The sequence below is a fragment of the Narcine bancroftii genome, chromosome 11 (genome assembly GCF_036971445.1).
Source record: "Narcine bancroftii isolate sNarBan1 chromosome 11, sNarBan1.hap1, whole genome shotgun sequence".
In the NCBI taxonomy this organism is placed as follows: Eukaryota; Metazoa; Chordata; class Chondrichthyes; order Torpediniformes; family Narcinidae; genus Narcine; species Narcine bancroftii.
This window is the reverse complement of record NC_091479.1, coordinates 82,590,145-82,610,403: the sequence shown is the minus strand read 5'-3', so window position 1 is coordinate 82,610,403 and position 20,259 is coordinate 82,590,145. Positions and strand designations below refer to the sequence as shown.

General features: G+C 39.1%; 1 protein-coding gene across 6 annotated transcripts in view; it reads right to left on the bottom strand.

Moving 5' to 3' along the window:
- borcs5 (BLOC-1 related complex subunit 5) overlaps positions 1–20,259 on the bottom strand; it is a 67,220-nt gene that overhangs the window by 28,320 nt on the left and 18,641 nt on the right. For all 6 annotated transcript variants that reach the window (XM_069903750.1, XM_069903752.1, XM_069903749.1 and 3 more), the window contains one exon: positions 19,101–19,247. In XM_069903750.1, the coding sequence (XP_069759851.1) occupies positions 19,101–19,247 (147 nt within the window). The remainder of the gene's footprint in view (positions 1–19,100; positions 19,248–20,259) is intronic.

Here is a 20,259-nt window from a genome sequence, read left to right as displayed (position 1 = left end):
AACAATTTTGAACGTACCAGGGACACCTCAATTAGTTACTGTGCTGTGCATCAATGTGTTCAGAATAAAAATAAGTGGCCAAACCCAGTTCAATATGGGCCCAAAAAAGTGAAGCAACATTAGCAGAAACTCTTCACAAGCCTGTATAGTTAGACAAAATGGAAAGCGAGAGACAGCAGAGGAATATCAGTCTTGCCACACTGTTGATTCTTCCAGACAGGCAGCAGGAAACCGAACACTACCACTGACTTGCATTACTGTAATTGCTGTAACATTTGATGCTGAATGTCATGACCACATTGAATTTAACCTTTACAAAGAATATAAAGGTTGTATTTGAAAAAATATATATTTATGCAGAATTACCTTGAAGTTTTTTTGGGTATTTTGTTTCACCCATGACTGAGTGTTTTATTTCCTGGGCAATGCTGGGTATCCTGCTAGTAGATAATATTCCAGTGAATTTTGCTTCCTGATGCCTTAACATGCACAATACAGCACAATTCTGCAAATTTTATCTATTGCTACTGGATTTAGAGATATCTATATAGCCAAGAGTAGATAATATCTTTTCAACAGTATTTTTAGCAAACTTCAAACAAAAAATTACTGCAAGCTTTCAGTACCCAACTAACTGAATAACAAAGTGAATATGCTAATTTTGAGCAAAGGAGGAAAACAAGATTAACATTCCACCAAACAAATTCAAAGCTACAAATCATAAAACAAATGATGACATTGTGCTGTTTACGTATATTTAGACAGATGCAGATGCACAACGTTCTTTTTTGTTCATTTTCATGTATCATGCATGTCTTGTGGGACCTTAACCTTTCCCCCATCAAATGATTTGTTCATCAATATAGGGAACACAAACACCAGTCTTTTTTCATTCTTGTTAATAAAGAATATTTGTATGTGCAGACGTATTGGCATGAAAAAATCTTTCATCCAATCAGCTCTGATTTCAATTCATTTGTATTTGCTTATGCTTTCTACAGACAGAATGCCACTTTAACATTATACGTTTATTCAAATAATTTTAATTCCATCTTTTTCAAGCCAGCAAGATGGCTGCATGGCAAACAGGAATTAAATATTTATGTATAAATGGACTAAACTTACTATTGAACCAACTTTATACCTCGCATTAAACAGTGGGCATTAAAAATGTCTCTAAGTTAATACTAGATAAATGTGATCTACACCAGTACAGTATTAGCATTGGCAGGAAGCAGAAAGTCGGAATACAGGGCTCTTCAGTTTGTATACCCGGCCACAATCTGACTTGACCAGTCCATAAAACAGTCTTCTTCCATATAAGCATTACCCTACCAACATTAAGCTACACACTATCCATCTGCAAATTGCATCATTATGTGAACCAATCATGCAATCAGGTTCCCCCTTCCTCAGGCATTGTTCTTGCACATCACCTGAATGGGGAAACTCCAAGCTGAAGGAAACTTACTAGCTGCATCGCTCAAATTAATCGCTCTTCAGGCTCGGCTGAGGTTTTACAGCAACTCAAGTCATGGGGCCCACCACTCTCTGAATATTTATAACCCTTGGCATTCTTTTGCAAGGCAGACCTTGTTGGGGCTACTTCTTTTTAATGTAGTATATTAATGATTTTGATTATGGAATGAATGGCTTTGTGGCCAAATTTGCAAATGATACGTAGATACTGGTAGGTGGAGGAGCAGGAAGTGTTGAGTAAACAGGGAGGCTGCGAAAGGACTTGGACAGATTAGGAGAATGGGCAGAGAAGTCGCAAATGAAATAAAATGTCAGTAAGTGAATGGCCATGTACTTTTGTAGAAAAAAATAAACAGACATGCTATTTTTTTTCCAATGGGGAGATAATTGAAAATACACAGATGTAAATGGACCTGGGAGTCCTTGTGCAGGATAGCCTGAAGGTAAACTTTCATGTTGAGTCAGTGGTGAAGAAGGCAAATGCAATGCTGGCATTCATTCAACAGGAATGTAGGTTGAGGCTTTGTAAGGCACTGGTGAGACATCACGGACTATCACGAGCAGTTTTGATTTCTTCATTTAAGAAAGAATATGCTGATGTTGGAGAAGGTTCAGAGGAAGTTCACAAGGATAAATCTGAGAATGAAAGGGTTATCACAAGAGGAACGTCTGACAGGTAAAAGGCATGGACAGTATAGATATAGAAAGGTTCTTTCCCATGGTGAGAGAGTCTAGGACAAGAGAGTACAACTTCAAGATTGAAGCATGTATACTTAGTACAGAATTGCAGAATTTCTTAAGGCAGAGGGTGATAAACCTGTGGAATTTGTAGCCACAGGCGGTTGTGGAGGCCATTCACTGCAAACCCAAATACTGCAACTAAACCTTGTCCTACCCGGTCTTCTCTAAGAATGCTATCTCTTTCCCAGTTTCCCCACATCTGCTCCAACCACTCTCAAGCCGAGGCCTTCTATTCAACCACATCTTTTTTCAATCTTTTTAAGAAAATAACATCAAATACATAGATACATATGATATAAAGTTCAGGTAAAAGTAAATTAAAATGACAGATAGTAAACATCAAAAGATGGGAGTTGGACTGGGCATTGCAATTGATGCTGGTCCGACGTGCCGGGAAAGCTTGACCGTGGTCATCAATGCAAAGTATAGGCTGGTCCAGTATAACATTTTGCACCAGTTGTATCTAGCGCCACAGAAAATAAACTGAACAAAACCAGAAGTCTCAGACCAATGCTTCAGATATGGTGTTGCAACTGGGACGTTCGTGCAGTCATGTACCAAGGTGAGGCCCTTTTGGGTAGATCTTGGCCAAGTCATGGAGAAAATTAAAGGCAAGCGATTCCCACAGGACCCAGGTGGGAAACATAATCGACATAAGACTTACAATGAAGCTGTCCAAATTTCAAATCCAATTTGTGTTCATCACCAGGAAGTGCATTGCGGAGACTTGGAAGCCTGACTCTAGTTTTAGTATCGAACAATGGAACAAGGAAATGCAAAGCTGCATTCCCCTGGAGAAAATAACTTATAACCTGAGAAACAAATACAGTACCTTTCATAAGATCTGGCAGCCACACATGCACTACATGGCAGTGATTGGTTTCCACGTTCCTTGCTGTGGCTACCTCTCCCTCGCACTGATCCCGATCAAGGAAAGCCAGGAATGAATATCAGCCCAGAGACCGCCCACTGAGCTGCAACAATCCCTGCCTCTTGTTATTTATTTTCCTCGTGTTAAAGGTTTGTTGTTGTTGGTCGAAATTTGAGTGAGTCGTCGTTTTTTATGTGTGGGGGCAGAGGGGTTGGTAGAGACACGGGCTTGTATATATATATATATATATAGTCATAAAGAAAATGAATATATGTAATTAAAATTTTGCCGGCCTGTTGGAGATTAAAAATGTTTAAATTCCATGAGTTTTGAGTATATTTTATAGGGAGAGAAATGCTATTGATCAATGGAGTCTCCCTTCGCCCCCTCCCACATTGACATGATCTACCGGGACCATTGCCCGAAGAGGGCGCACAAAATCAGTGAACCGGTGTGGACTTGAAAGGCCAATATGGCCTGTTTCCGCTCTGTAAATGGTTATATATGGTTATAAGGTTATATTTGAATGTGAACTGCCATTGTTGGTATGACACTGTATATGGATGTACAAGCTTGTGTGAAAATATAAATAAAATATTCAAAAAAGAACAACAGTAAACAAGATACATATGATCCATGTTGTTGATAAAAAAAGGAAGAAAGAAAAACATATATCTAATGTAATTTCTATTATCCAAGTGATTTAAATCAAAGCCAGGAGTCATCTACAAATTTCAATACTAATAGTTCGAAAAATGAAGGAAAAAAATGATTTTTTTTAACAAAATGCAAAAATAATTGATCTATAAATTTTGAAAATAATTGAAAAAAGAACCCCCAAAAGATATTTTTAAAACTCATTTTAGTGGTTGAGCACCTAATTTGAGAGAGAGAGAGAGAGAGAGAGAGAGAGAGAGAAAGAGAAAGAGAAAGAGAAAGAGAAAGAGAAAGAGAAAGAGAAAGAGAAAGAGAGAGAGAAAGAGAGAAAGAGAGAGAGAGAGAGAGAGAGAGAGAGAGAGGGATGCATTAATAAGATTAATAATCTGCAGACAATTGCTCAAAAGAGGCAAGTTGTGGGGGGTGGGGTGAGGCACTAACATAGGTACCGTATATACTTGAGTAATAATCGATCCTGTTTAAACGTCAACCACCCTACTTTTGGCCTCAGCTGCCTGCCCACTCGAATTCACAACCGTGGATCCTCACCCGAGCACCTGCCCATCCGAACTTCCAACCATGAATCCTCAACGCGGAACTCCCCCGTCTGAGCTACCGACATCCCGACCATGAATTTACCACCCAGTCCCAGCCATCCAAGCTCCCGATGCCTTGAACAACACAGGTACTTGTAGATCAAAAGTTTCACCCATGTAAAAGTTGATGCCCCCCTTTTTTACCCCAAAATGTGGTCCAAAAAATTCAATGATTACACGAGAATAAAACATAGAACACATACCCCTTTCCCTCCTCCCACTCACTCTAAAGCTAATTCAAAGGCTGAAATCAAATACAACACAGCAGCCATCAAGGCCAGCTCTTGTAAGAGGTTGGCCAACATTGCCATTGGCACGATTTTCAATGAACCCCACCCCCCCAGGCTTTATCGACCCCCTTTCAATCCTCTGGCATTTATCAACCCCTTGGATGGTCCCATCAACCACTCTGGAGACCCCTACTCTAACAGATCGACAAAAAAGAGAAATAGTAGCTTCATAAAAGTTTTCCAGCAGTTGTCCATAAGTTAGATTTAGTAAAAACCAAATCCAAATAAGGTGTCAATAAATAAGAAAAGGATTTATAAAACTCTGCTGGGAAACCATCCAGACTAGAACTTTTGCCAGACTGTAAAGAGTTAATAGCCATCGCTCTCTCCTGCAGTGAGATAGGCTGCTCCAATTTAACTCTACAGTCTGCAGAGACTGAAGGGATTGTTAGTTTGTCTAAAAAATTCCATATTGAAGATTGACCTTGAGCAAGATCAGAACTATATAATTTAGTTAAAAAAAATGATAAAAAGCATCATTTATTTCAACATGATCACTAGTGATTTTTACCGTCAGCTATGCGGATCTCAGCAATAAGCTGTTTAGAAATCTGTTTTTTAATTTGGCTTGCTAGTAGCTTACCAACCTTATCCCCATGGACATAATATTTAGATTGAGCTTGTATAGGGTAAGTAAGTAAAAAATCAAATCTAGTTTTTTTTTAAGTTCAACCCCCTTTCTAAACAGCTCAAGGTTTCAGGGCTGTAGCATATTGTTGATCAATGTTTTATTTTAGCAGCCAAATCATCTCTCTCAGAGCTTGCCTTCCTTCTAAGATTAGCCATGTAGGAGATAATTTAACCTCTAATAAAAGCCTTAAAGGCATCCCAGTCTATTAAGTCAGAAACCTCTGAAGAGGTATTTTCATTAAAAAAAAAAGACAATTTGATCTTGTATAAAAGAATTAATATGCACAGCTGACTCATTTAAACTAGTGGTTTTGTGAGACAAACGGTCAAGAATTGGATCAAGCCAACAAGTTAAGTCACTGGCTATAAGTCTGGTAATAAAGAACCTTCAAAACATTGTGGATCATCTGTATTCAGAACATAGATATTAACAAAGACATAAAACTTGTAATATAATTTACCAGATAAAATAACAAATCAACCACTGGTGTTGTATTGAATGACATCTAAAATAAGACCATAAGACTTCGGACCAGAATTCAGCCATTCAGCTCATCAAGCATGCTCTGCCATTCAAATCATGGATGATGTATTTTTCCTTTCCACCCCAATCTCCTGTCTTCTCCCCCTAACATTTGATATATGCTTACTAATTAAAAATCCATCAACCTCTGCTTTAAATATACCCAATGACTTGGCCTCTACAGCCCATAGAGTCTGCTCCACCATTTAATCATGGGATGATCCATTTTTAGATGATCTCATCTCTGTTCTGAAGAGATACCCTTTCATTCTGAGGCTGTGGCCTCTGTTCTCAGACTCTACCACCACTGTAAACATCTTCACATCCAATACAGTCTCTCTGAGCCTTTCAATATTCTGCATGTTTTGATGAGGTTCTCCTCATTTTTTCAAACTCCAGCAAGCTCATCGTATGTTAACCTTCTCAGCCCCAGGATCATTCTTGTAAACCTCCTATGGACCCTCTCACTACCAGTACATCTTCCTTAGATATAGATTCCAAAACTGCTTGCAATACTCCAACTGTGCTCTGACCAATGCATTGCCAACCTCAACATTACACATTTTCCTTCATCTTCTCAGCCTCTTGAAATCAATGCCATTCCCTTCCTTACTAGCGATTTAACCTTCAAGTTAACCTTTAGGAAACCTACATTTGGACTCCGAAGTCTCTTTGGATCTCCACTTTCTGAATTCTCTCCCCATTTAGATAATAGTCAACTTCTTTATTCCTTCTACCTAAGTGTACAACCCCTATGAACTTTTGTGGGCTGTATTCCATCTGCAACTTTTTTTTGCTTATTCGCCCAACCTATCCAAGCTCCTCTGCAGAACTCCATTTTCTTAATGCCTATTAAAATGTAATTAAACTTAAGTGTGCTGAACTTGTTTTATAGCAGAAATAGAGAACAAAGAAAATCTCAAGGAAATTAACACTAAATCTGAAACGGTATCTCATGAAACCAGTTAATGAAGAAAATAGTCACACTGAGCGACAAACCTCCAGAAGTGACTAAGCTAGAAGTGGAGAGTACGATCTAAATTATAAGGACCAAATCTTTTTGGAATCTGAATGACATCAGGAAATACTCCCATCAAAAACATGCAAGTAATATGCATCACTGCTCCACAAATTAAAAAGTCAATTATTAATCTGAAATCTAAGATACCAAACTTTCATTAACAGAAGGTGACAAATAATGCGAGTTGAGGCATACACTGAAGTTAGATCATGATGACCTGTTATTTCATAACAGGCTTGAGGGACTGACCTCCGCTCGTGTTCCAACATTCCTTTAAAGGACAGCTTCAATTTATCTGATCGGGGAGAGACTGTAATCTGCTTGGTGGATAGTTCTGTCAAGAATTGTTCTTAAACTTCAGGGGAAAGATTCTAACCTTAACCCTATGGATACAAAAGGTTGAGAGTGATGGGACTAGCATGGGAACACAAAGGGCCATTGTTTCTATCCTGTAAAAATATCACTTCATCTGCCAAGGTGAAGAGAGCCATTATGTCTGTAGGGAGTCTGCTGGAGCTGCAGCACCTTGGGAACAAGGTATTTTTGTGAAGACATGCACTTCCAACCAGAAACATGGTCACTATAGCTTGGTGATTCAATGTCATACACTGCCACGGCTCAGAATCTTTGCCACCTTGTATTAATAAGAGTTGGCTCCCTTAGATTTCAAATTAATAATTGACCAATTGGTGTTTCTGGAGGAATATTCCATACTCAATGCACCTTTATGATTTGAAAGATTTCCTGTGACCTGATCACATCCACTAAATGTGACCAAGCCACAAGCGCAGTTAAGACCAGGGTGAAATGCAACAGAGGACTCGGGGGCAGAGGGTAGCTCTCACAGCTACTAACTCCTGACTTCACTTTCACTCAACGTGCTGAGCACCAGGTCAAGGAAGGAACAGGAAATAAAAACAGAGCTACAGACTGCATGGATGAGGCCTGTTCATGAACACCAGCAAGCCTAATCCAGAAACTGCAGAGGAGATTGAAAGAAACCCAGAGCTGGGGTGGATAGAATATTCAGAGGATGGAAAAACTTGTAAGAGTATCCAACATCCATAGCAGTAAGGGATGATTGGATCCCATAGAATAATTGTGACAATTCTGAAGAGGAGCAAGGAGGCCAGCAGAAGGGGAAACAAAGAAAGAGATAAAAGTGAAACTGCCCCAGTGGCCACCGATTTCAATTTCCCATCCCATCCCCTTGCCGACATGTCTGTCCATGGGCTCATGCACTGCCAGATTGAGACCACATGCAAAATGGAGGAACAACATCTCATCTTCCAAATGGGCACTCTCCAATCGGTTGGCAAAAATATCGACTTCTATGGCTTTCATTTATTCCCCCCAACTTCTTCCCCATTTCCTTCCCCCAGCTCTGTCTCTCCTTTTTCTTGTCTCCTTTCACACAGACATAATAAATTCTCACCTCTCCCCTTATCATATCCAATTAATACCTTTTGATGGTCTAGATTCCTCCCCCAGCCAGCATTGTCTGAATTCTGAGATTTCTTGTTCTTGGTTCATTCTGCTTATTCCTTGAAGGGCTCAGGCCCAAAACATCAGCAATATATCTTTGTCAAATCCTATGGATGCTGAAAAGACCAGCCAAGTTCCTCCAGCATTTACTACAATCACAGTGTCTGCAGACTTTCATGTTTCACTAGAGGTGAAACCAAATGCACAATGGCAAACAAAAAAAAAGACATACAGGAACTAAAATGCTGGTAGCAACAGTGCTGGACATCCCACTCCAGGATACCAAAACCAGTTTAAAAATCACTTCAACATCCTTCTCTGATCACTACTGGCTGCTAGTCATTTCCAGCATACACCGGTTATAGAACAACCAGAGGATTGGCACAGGGACACAACTAACGACCCCAGTGAACAGAGAGAAATTTGGCAGCTCATGTCAGACAATGGAGATATGTTTCTGTGATTCCCTAATGCGCTGGTGCAGAATGTTAAGAGAAAATTACAGACAGACACGTCAATTCCAGGAGAAAATGCAGAATCTACTCTTGCTGTGGTTGATGTTCAGCAGAAGCTCTATAGGGTGAAGATGCAACATGCCCCAATCACAAGCCACAGAAGCCAGCACTGAACGCAACAATGTCAGTTAACGAGCTTTTTCAATTTATTTCCAGAACTGGCCAGTTCCAATGAAAGGACATCAATCTGTGGCATTAACTCAGTTTTTCCCTGTCTTTACAGATGCTGCTCGACACTCTGAGCACTTCATTTTATTTCAAATTTCCAGCAAATACCATAATCTGTACCCCAAAATACCAGCACTATTTTATTTCTCTCTGCCCTCATTCATCTCCCTTATTTTACATTTCCTTGCACTTGCATTTCAAATCTTCACCACTCTCTCTCAGCCAGCACCACCACCATTTGCATCATTCCACCCCTTTGTGCCATCATGGACGTCTCCTTTATTTGCTCCATCTCTTTACAACTTGAAAGATGTTTATTTCCCACATTCCCTCGGTCTGATGAATGATGGTCAACCCGAAACTATTTCTCTCTTCACAAAAACTACCTGGTCCCCTGAATATTTCCAGCACTTCACATTTTTTCTTAAATTGAAGAATTACAAGCTGTTGAAACATGAAGTTGAAAATTTGCATGGAATAACAAGTTCTATTTTTTGAATTTTGTATTTGAAATGTTATTAACTTTCTCCCACTGGTCAAAGTAGATAAGAGGAAAATTCCAATGTGGTTAGATAAACCTGATCCAATCATTATATTGAGTCAAAACATCAGTACTGTTTATTAACTGCAGAGCATCAACAATTAGTATGTAGAAAGGGTTCTTCACACCCTGAGATAAGCACTGCTACCTCACACCATGTGGCGTCTGCATGTTCTCTCGGTGTCCGAGTGCTCCAATTTTATTTTTCATTGCAAACTAGGTCGTTTAATTTGCTGGAGTAGATTGTGCCAAGTGTCGAGGTGCTGGGGGTTTGGGAAAAGGGATGTGTAAGGAAAATTGGATTCTTGGTGGTTGTCCCAGAGGGCCAAAGATCTCATTCCCATGCTGTGTGACTAAACTTCAGGTACTTCAGCTACTGAAATAGGCCTTCTGTTAGAACAGCAAACCATCCAAAACATTCTTCCCTCTACTGGAGCAGAGAAGAATAAAAATGTAACAGGTGGGGAGTTTGAAAGTAAAACTGCAAATCATTCACATCTGCAATTATGGAGATTACATCTCAAAAGAGTGTACTTGATGTTGAAGATATTACATCATGTGATTCAAAACGACATGAAATACAGTTAATTTCTTTCAGATAAGAAATTAACATGTAGATTTTCTCCAACCGCATCTCTTTGAAAGTATTTCATTTTAATAAGTAGCAGTGCTTAATTTTTCAACAAAATCTGTGTTTGAAGATTTTGTCCAGAGGTCCACATTTCTTCAAGCAGCAATTGGATACATACTTTGTTTCAAAGTAACCAACAATCTTTCAGTGCAGTTATGCTATTAGTTTCAAAATACAAGCCAAGCCGGATTCCAGAAGGTAGCTGTGCAAAACATTCCACTCAGACTCTCCACTCCACTCTTTTATTGCATTGACAATTTGGCATTGTGAGGTGCTCAAAAAAAGTGTTGGACTTTCTGATGGTTTCACAAATTTACATAAAATTCATTTTAAAAAATTCAAAGTTTGCACTTCCCTGAACCTAGGAAACTTCAGCCCCTTTTACACTTGCATCCCACTAAATCAGCCGTTCAATGTCCTGGAATAGCAATGGTATTTTTGCTGTTTACACTTGACCACTCTTAACTGTTCACACTTGTAAGGAGACATCCCCAGAGTTAGGACTGTTTTACCTTCTACCGATGACGTCATGATGCATCGAACGATGGTGGATTTGCCCTAAATCCTGATCAATGTAATATGATCTTATATTTGAAGGAAATGAATCATAACTAATTATAACAGAATTAAGCTTTATGTATAGCACAGTATGAGCCCTTCAGCCCGTTACTGTGCTGACCTACATAAACCTATATAAGGGATCTTGAGAAAGTGCTAGCAATAAAGAGCAACAGTGGACAATTTTTAAACAGTGTGGGAAAGTTGGTAGCGCTATCACGCACAATTTATAAAGACCATGGGAAAAAGCGATGCCGGACCTGCCCTCCCAGAATTCCATGCAGCAGAGAAAGGGCTGTATGCATGGGTTTCTCTGCCGCACAGAATTCTAGGAGTTCAGGTTTGCCATCGGTTTTCCCCCCACGGTCTTTACAAATTGTGCGCAATAGCGCTACCAGCTTTCCCATGCTGCTAATAAATTGTCTGCTATTGCTAGCACTTTACTCTCTCCCCCCCCGACCCCGCACTGCGACTTTCCCACGATAAAGTTTATACCTTTATTTTAATCTCTTCTTCCTTCATGTACCTGCACTCATGTAAAAACTTAGGTCATTTGTGTCATAGAATGCAATTGCTCATTCTACACTTGCCTGATTGCAACACCAGCATCTGCTGATGCTGGGGATTGCATTAGGGTCGAGGCAGTCTGTCACGCTGGCTTTGAGACGATTTTCATTCCCCTTTTAGGCCGATTGGCCATTAATTCCTGGGACCACTTGGAAGTGTGAAAGGGGCTTTTGTTAAGGCAACGTGTTAACTCAGCATGTTAGCTAGTTTTCACCCTCCACATCCTATCTTTAAGGAATCAATTGCCAGGAGCAATGATCATCTCAAGTCATTCGGCTGGGACCATGGGGCTGCTGGTCGGACTGCTGCTTCTCAGCTTTAAGGACCTAGGTTCAATCCTGAACTCTGGTGCTGTCCTCGTGGAGTTTGCCTGCGCAATCTATGACTGCATAGGATTCCCTCAGGTGCCCTAGTTTCCTCCATCATCTGAAAGATGTATGGGCTGCTCGGTTAATAGATTACAGACATTTAAATTTTATTGATATTATAGTTTAGAGCACAAAAAAATATGAAAATCAAAATGAAAAGATTACAAATACATACTGGTAATTATTAAATGCAAACAAAGGCACAATTTTAGAATCACAAAGCCAAAATAGCCTTGATTTAAGTGAGGAAACATGACAATAAATCAAAAAAACATACATTTACTTCAATTGCTACTAATGCCATACATTCAGGAAAATTTTTATATCTGGATTTTTGTGGCCACAGTTAATTTCTATACCCCAATTTGCAATCGGAACTGTTTATGCAAAATTCATCTTATCCTCCCACCAGTGGCAGCATTGCATTGTCCAGCTCCTTAACTCGCAGAAAATAAAAAGTCCCATGCTGCAAACTCCATTTTGGTCTATTCCACCTGGTCTAGATTTTGCCGTCAAATCATGTGACATAAACAAACAACAGAATATATGATGTTCTAAGTCATGGCTGAATTCTACATGCAACCTGCTCTATTTACCATCCTCCTAATCTGGTTCTTGCAATGAAACAGACTTGACACCTTACAGACAAAAATAAAAATCAGGTACATAAAAAAATTCTGTTAGTTCTATAAACCACCCCACTTGATTTCCTGTTTTTGTCACTTTTTTTTAATCCATTTTCAATATTAATATTTCTTATGGCCAAATTTTCAATAGTAATTGCCAAAGTAACCCCATTATTCAGATTGTGCAATCTATCATACTATTCTCAAAACACTTGCTGAATTTTTTTCCACATTGTTCTCCCCACCCAACTCTTAGAAGCTGAAATTTATAATATTCAAAATAACGTACAGGAAAAAGCAATCACATATCCTCAGTAACAATTAAATATGCAAATTAAATTGCTCTTTGATCACTTTAATCCTTTCATTAATTTTCACTCAAAGGTTTTAAAACTTTCCAAAATTCTGGACTCGAAGGATATTTTGTAGTTTTGAGCTAAATTTGTGTTGTCTTAATGATGCCGAAATTGTTGTCAAACAGCATGCATCATTCCCATTCTCAGATATTTTGAAAGAATAATTAAGAATAGTTTTCTTTTAATTTTCATTCAAAATTCTCTGAATAAATTAATACCGAGAAGAAAAGAACCTCTGACATTGCTCCAAACTTTCTTCCACTCATCTTAAAAGATGTCCTCTGGTATTGGCCACTGCTGCCCTGGGGAAATCGTACGGGCTGTCCACCCTATCTATACCCCTCATCAATTAATACACTTCTAACAAGTTGCCTCTCATCCTCCATTACTCCAAACAGCAAAACTCACTCAATCATTCCTCATAAGACGGTCTCCAATTCAGGGAGCATTCTGGTAAATCTTCTTTGCACCTTACGCATGCTTACTACAGTAAGGTGACCAAAACTGAACATAACAATCCAAATATGGTCTAACCAGAGTTTTATAGATATTACATCACAGCTCCTGAACTCAATCCCCCAACTAATGAAAGCCTTCTTAATCACCCTATCAACTTGCGTGGCTACTTCGAGGGATCTATGGTTTTGACTCAAGAACCCTCTCCGTTCCATCACAATTCTAAAACACCATTGAACTCCATCTGCTACTTCTCCATCCAAATCTGCATCCAGTCTATATCCCGTTGTAACCTACAACAATCTAATACACTATTCACAACACTTCCAGTCTTCGTGTTATTTTCTTAAGTCTTGAAACCAGCTTTTAAGATTATTCTTGTTTTGTTCATAGATAATTGATATTAATATGATGGCTTACACATATTAGAAATTAGAATTTCTGTCGAAACAGCTTGAGAGAGGGAGACAGAAATAAAAAGAGAGAGAGAAATTCTATTTTTTCTGAAGAACTTTTCAACTTGAAAGCAAAGGAGTTGAGAGAATTGAAGGACTTTCATCACACTGGTTTGGACTGTTTCAGTCTTAAATCCTAGAGATTAAAGTGCAATGCAAAGAACTTTTGCCACATTTAATCCCTTAAACGCACAATTTGAACAATATCCAATTCCACACGAAACTTTCATTAGTGTTAGCAGGTGCCAACATCCCATTAGAAAGTGTTACTGAGTTCACTCAAAACATGTTGGCTGTGGGGTTGGGTGAACAAGTGAAGCCTCACACAGTTCTTGGTGTGTCACACCATCAATCCAGCTGGTTCAACACCAGTGATCCTTCATAACATTCATTTCAGAATTCTCACTGTATGATTCTGTCTGTAAAGTGTTATTTAGCTGGCTGTGTGCCAAAAATCACATTTTTAACAAGGTCCTACTATACAGCTTGAGCACCTTCAACTTCTAAAAATGTGACTGAGTAAGATCTCTGATGATGTTTGTTGGTTTCAACATTTATATTTTTTTCAAAAAAAATCAGTGGAAAGTCAATATAACCACATTATTTTTACAACTGAGAAAAAGCTCAAGAGCTCCTTCTACAGATTGTGATAATATACAACTTCTTACTGTGGCATCGAACCAAGAGCCTGTTGCTAAACTGCCAAAGCCTGTGACTTTATTAACCAGAACATAGTTCAATGTGTTATTACAACAAGGGTGATAATGAACTAAATGATAGGAATTATGACTGTCATTTTTTCCTCCAGGTTGTTTTAGTTTTGTTTCACGTTGTAGCTGATCGCTACAAAGAAACACACACACGGTGTGGCAGGTTAAGCTCACTCCTTTATTAGGGCTGGAAAGGCTGCTTTTACACTGTTCAAGTTCCCGCCGTTTTTTTTGCTGATTGACTGAGTTCAGCCCTATGAATAACAATAGCAGGCGGGAACATCCTTGCATATGAATGCCCTTCTTCCCCAGCCTGTTTCTGCTGAGTTAGCTGGGCAGACCAACACCATTTTAGGGCTGTTGGTCTGATGCTGCCCCAGCTTCTACCCCTGCCAGTTCATTGTCCTGGGAGTCGCTTTAGCGATCTCTGTCTGTGTCTGCTGTTGCGTGATGTGCCGGCCCGATCTCTCCAATCGTGGGCCGCCACAACATATTACTTTTATTCCAGGGATGTTTCAATCACTGATCTGGCAAACTGGAAACTATTTTAAATTCCACTACATCCATTTGGAAATTTAAAATACATTAAATGACTTATGCAGGTATTTTTAAAATAAATGGCAAAAATGAAACCACTGGATTACCTAAAAGTCAAATCTAGTTCACTAATGTTCTTTATAGAAACTAGTCTTTAGTTTATTTGATTCACTCCACCTGTCAAGAAATGACTGACAATACAAAGGGTCCAAACAATTTATCAATAATCTGCTCCTACAGTCAATTTAAATGGCTGCAAGAGGGCATTAAATATTTGGGGATAAAAAAGGATAAGGATTTATGCAATTTATATAAATTCAATTATCTCCCATTGCTCTGGAAGATTAAAGAGAAGCTTGGTAGATGGAGGACCCTGCCCATAACTTTGGTGGGCAGGGTTAATTGTATTAAAATTAGAGTGATGCCAAGACTACAGTATCTATTTCAGTCCTTGTCCATTCCATTGCCCCAGGACTTCTTTAAGGTGCTCAGCAGATGTGTCAGAAAGTTCCTGTGGAATGGTAAGGTGGCTAGAACTTCCACAGAATAGTTGATTTGGGATTATAAATTGGGAGGCCTGAAATTGCCAGATTTAAAAAAAATACTATTGGGCAGCCCAGTCAAGGTTTATCGCTTCACTCGTTGAGGGAGGTGGTACCCCCTCCTGGGCACAAATTGGACTATACATGGTAGGAGAAAAGATAGCAGGAGAGTTTCTATCTAAATGGGTCATCAAATTGATATCAGGGAAAACAGATAACCCTGTATTAAAACACAATTCAGACATAACGTAAAAAAAAATCAATATCTTAGATTAAAGGTGGGGATATCTCCTTAAATGTTCTTGACCCAGAACAAATTAATACCCATGACTCTGGATAATAAGATCTTGGACACCTGGTGCTGAAGGGGATCAGGTATATTGAGGATTGTTATGAGCAAGGGCAGCTCGTGTTGTTTGAATGGCTGAGGGATAAATATGATTTTCCTAATAAAACCTTCTTCTGTATCTTCAGCTAAGATCTTTCTTGGGATAATTTGGGGACGTCTATGGCCCTACCCGTGTGCAGTGACATGGAGATTTGAATTGGAAAAGGGAATATGCATTAGTTTATCTGTGCAATTCCAAAGTGAGGGCCTGAAGCCGGGCTTACACAGGTTGAAGGGAAGGTGGGAATCAGACTTGGGCACAACAATCCACGAGTGGTGCTGATCAGATCTGTGTCTGGACAGCATGAAAGCAGTTATTAATGCCAGGTACAGGTTGGTACAATACAAGTTCCTACATCAACTTACCTCACACCACAAAAATTACATAAATCTAAACCAAAAATCTCAGAAATGTGGTTTAAGTGTGGTGTGGAGATTGGAAACTTTATCCATTCAACCTGGCTGTGTACAAAAGTGAGATCTTGGGACACATTCTGAAAAAAATTACAAAGGTGGATTTTCCACAGGATTCAGAATTGTACCTTCTGGGAAACATTAACGGCATGAGTTTTAAATATTAGTCCATATACCAAATTCAGTTTGTGATGGTCGTCTTGTTGGTAGCCAGGAAATGTATAACAGTCACGTGGAAGTCTGAATCCCAACTAAATATTACACGATGGAATACAGAAATGCAGAGTTGTACTCGCTGGAGAAAATTACATTCAATTTGAGGAAGAAATATGGCACAATCGCTATATTACAGAATAAGTTAATACAATTATGTTATAAAATATGTTATGGGGTAAGGTTAGATGTGGGGGTTTAGATATTAGTTTACATTCTACAAGAGACATCTCATTTAAAATGCAAGAGCTATGGTATTGACTTGACAGAAACCATGAAGGGTGCCTGTGAAAACTTCACAAGTAGGTTTGATTGTTCTGATGTTACAGAATTGAAATGGACTATTGTCTTTAAAGGAACAGCATGTTTGAACTGATATCCAGGTTCAGAAATTAATCTTTTATTTATAAATTGGTGCCAGCGATTCAAATTTCTGATTGAAGTCTGCTGTTCTAAGCGGCGTCATGTGGTTTTGCAAACAGAGAGAGAAAAACATGCCATTCTGTTGGGTGTGTGAAGACACACACACACACAAAGTCAGTTTACTGCAGCAGTTGGTGATGAAGTCTGAAAGTTTGCAGACCTGCTGCAAGACCCCATTTCTAGATAGCTTCTGAGTTCTGAGTTCAGCCTATTATAAATCTCTGTAGTCAATTCCAGAGACCTTGGCCGGTTATTGTGTTTCTCCAGAAATAGGGGAAAAAGAACTCTTTGCGGTAACCTGGAAGAGGTTTTTTTTAGAAAAACTCATGAGGGGGCACGTTTCTTCAGCAAGGTACTGAAGTGGCTGATTAAAGAAGATCAGTTTGTATGTGTCCAACAAACAATGAACAATTTAAGTTAAAGCACCAGAGCCTGGTGAAGATCATAAATATTAAATTCTGTGTACAGTATGGAAAATTGTCTGATACCAGTGAACTTGGAGAAGTGAAAAGTGCATGTTTGGACAGTGAAACAAAGAATTTTCCTGAACATATACACATTACATACACGTGCGCTTGGAAAGGAGATTAAAGTAAATAGTAATAAGTTAAATATTGATCTTATTAAGTATGAGAAAAATTAAAAACATTTTTGTTCAAGTGACCATTGCCTTGGTGAATTTCTATTGCTGCTGGTGTTTGGAGTCCTCTGGGTTTCTGGGTTCATAACAGCTAAGGTGTGACAACCCTATCTGTAGCATATGGGTGTGTAGATGTAATTCTACCCCTTTTAGATAAAGTGAATACAACAACCAGTGGAATGCTTGAGATCAGTGAAGTGGGTCGTGGCGCAGGCAACCTGCTCTTGTATTTTGTTCCTTAAACTTTTATTTTAGGTTTCTTTGGGTTCTTCTCAAGTTCCCTTAAAGGATTTTGACTTTAACGATGTTGAGTTCTTTGCATTTGTTTAATTTCTATAATGTTTTTCTTTTTTGTATTAGGGTACAGGAGGAGGGGATAGGGGAAGCGATAAAATAGACTCTGTATGATTTACACTACTATTGGAAAAAATGTATTGTTTATTTGGATTTATATGAGTCTTCGAAAATCTTCTGCTCAGTTTAAGTTTTGCCAAGATCACTCATTTTCAGATATCAATACAATCCTTGACAAAATGTGGTCAAAAAAGTTGAGTTCCACTGATGATATGAGAAAGAGTGAATGCAGCATTACAGGGCTACATAAAATCAATAGGAATCATAAAGAAAACTTTCCATGGCTAGTCCAATGCAAAAGATGCTCATGGTTCTTAATCATCTAAGCTCCATGAAAACGTTGCACAATTTCCTTGGTTTAATGGCCTTACACAACTTCAGCAGTGTGAATGTTTGCTGATGTTTGGACAATCTTCAATTACATTCACAACTACCCAAAAAATGAAGTAGATAGACCCTACTCCTAATGCCTGTCAGTATTCAGACCTGGGCTGATAAGAAGGAAGTAATATTCATGTCACATAAGTTCAAGATTATTGTCACATCTGTAAAGGTATAGTGAGAAAAGGGCAAGTAATTACCACATCTCCAATAAGATTCAGCCTAACTACCCATCTTTTAATATTTTGTTTATGGATGGTTATGCTAAACTCAATAAAATTATTTTAAAAAAAGATTAGTACCCCACCCCCACCACGTGAATCATCACTCCCTCCATCATTAATGCATCATGTACCATCCTTAAAATGCTCTACTGTTGTTCACCAAGGTCATTTTGATAGAATCTTCCATATCCCATTTTTTTTAAAAACTCCAAACGCTGTAGAACCTGCTGAGTTTTTCCAGCATCCGGTTTTTATTTCAGACCCTTTGACATTTACTGCCAAGTACAGGAAAAGCAAATTCACAGACACAAATTCTTCATCCTTCACAAATAAAAACCCTACCCTAAGATGAAAAAGTAGGTCATGGAAACATCTATTCCCTCCCTTTGGACTATGCAGAGATATTTTACAGAACTGTTGAACTAACTGGGCACACCTATCTCCTTGGAACAGGATGAACCTAGTGACAAAGAAGTCAATTAGGGTCCTAGATATTGTAGCAAAATGTTTTTATTCTTTAGTCTTAAAAATAGGAATTCAAATCCAATATTTCATTCGTCTTCCTAATTCATTGCTGCACTGTAAATTAAATGTTAATGATTTACATGCAAGGACACCATTGATTCGTCTTTTAATCTCTACTTTAAAAAATGTCTACTTTTCAGTTTTGTTCAAAACAAAAGTGGATTGCACATCCAATTTGCACTCAAAGTACTGAAAAAAAAGTATGCAAGTATTACCTTTGAGCAGAGGTTGGAACGTAGGAATTTCATGCAATTTGATAACATCTGGATCATTCCATGTGGTTCTAGCAGGGGGATGTGTTCCTGTAGCAACAACTACGATGTCGTCCATTTTAGCTCTTTGTTTTGCTGGGGAATTTGTTGCTGAATAAGAAATAAAAATGAAACAGATCTTATCATTTGTTCATAAAAATTATACACAATTGCTAGAGCAGCCAATTACAAGAGGCAACTAACGAATATACGAAAATAACAAAATGCTGTTCTCCGTGATAGGTTCTCAAAGCTGCATACCTTTAGCATCGAGTCCACGCTGCTGAAGATCCAGCTGCGCTGGATGGGTCACGTCTCCAGAATGGAGGACCATCGCCTTCCCAAGATTCTGTTATATGGCGAGCTCTCCACTGGCCACCGTGACAGAGGTGCACCAAAGAAAAGGTACAAGGACTGCCTAAAGAAATCTCTTGGTGCCTGCCACATTGACCACCGTCAGTGGGCTGATAACGCCTCAAACCGTGCATCTTGGCGCCTCACAGTTTGGCGGGCAGCAACCTCCTTTGAAGAAGACCGCAGAGCCCACCTCACGAACAAAAGGCAAAGGAGGAAAAACCCAACACCCAACCCCAACCAACCAATTTTCCCTTGCAACCGCTGCAATCGTGTCTGCCTGTCCCGCATCGGACTTGTCAGCCACAAACGAGCCTACAGCTGACGTGGACTTTTTACCCCCTCCATAAATCTTCGTCCGCGAAGCCAAGCCAAAGATACCTTTAGCATTACAGGTGCAATCTCTGCAAGGATGGGAGCCAGTGAGAGACTGCCCTCACAAGATCTGAGTGATCAACATAGGCTGATAGAGAGCAGTGCCATAAAAGGCATGCAGGTTGTGCAAGAACCAGGCACCTCTGGCAGAACATTGGTCAGTGAAGTCTTTGTCTAGAAACTATTCGAGCACAATTTTTAAATGTGCGCTCTTCGGGAAGTAGACCTTTTTCCTAGATTATGAAGTTTGGACAGATCAAGTGTTTAAATTGAGGGTGATGGTGATCACAATCCCCAGCAACAAATCAGCCGTAGCTTTTGTGCAAGGGGATGATCAAATTTATCACAAATTACAGATCTCTTGAGGATCAAGAATGCCATTTGAGAGCTTTTC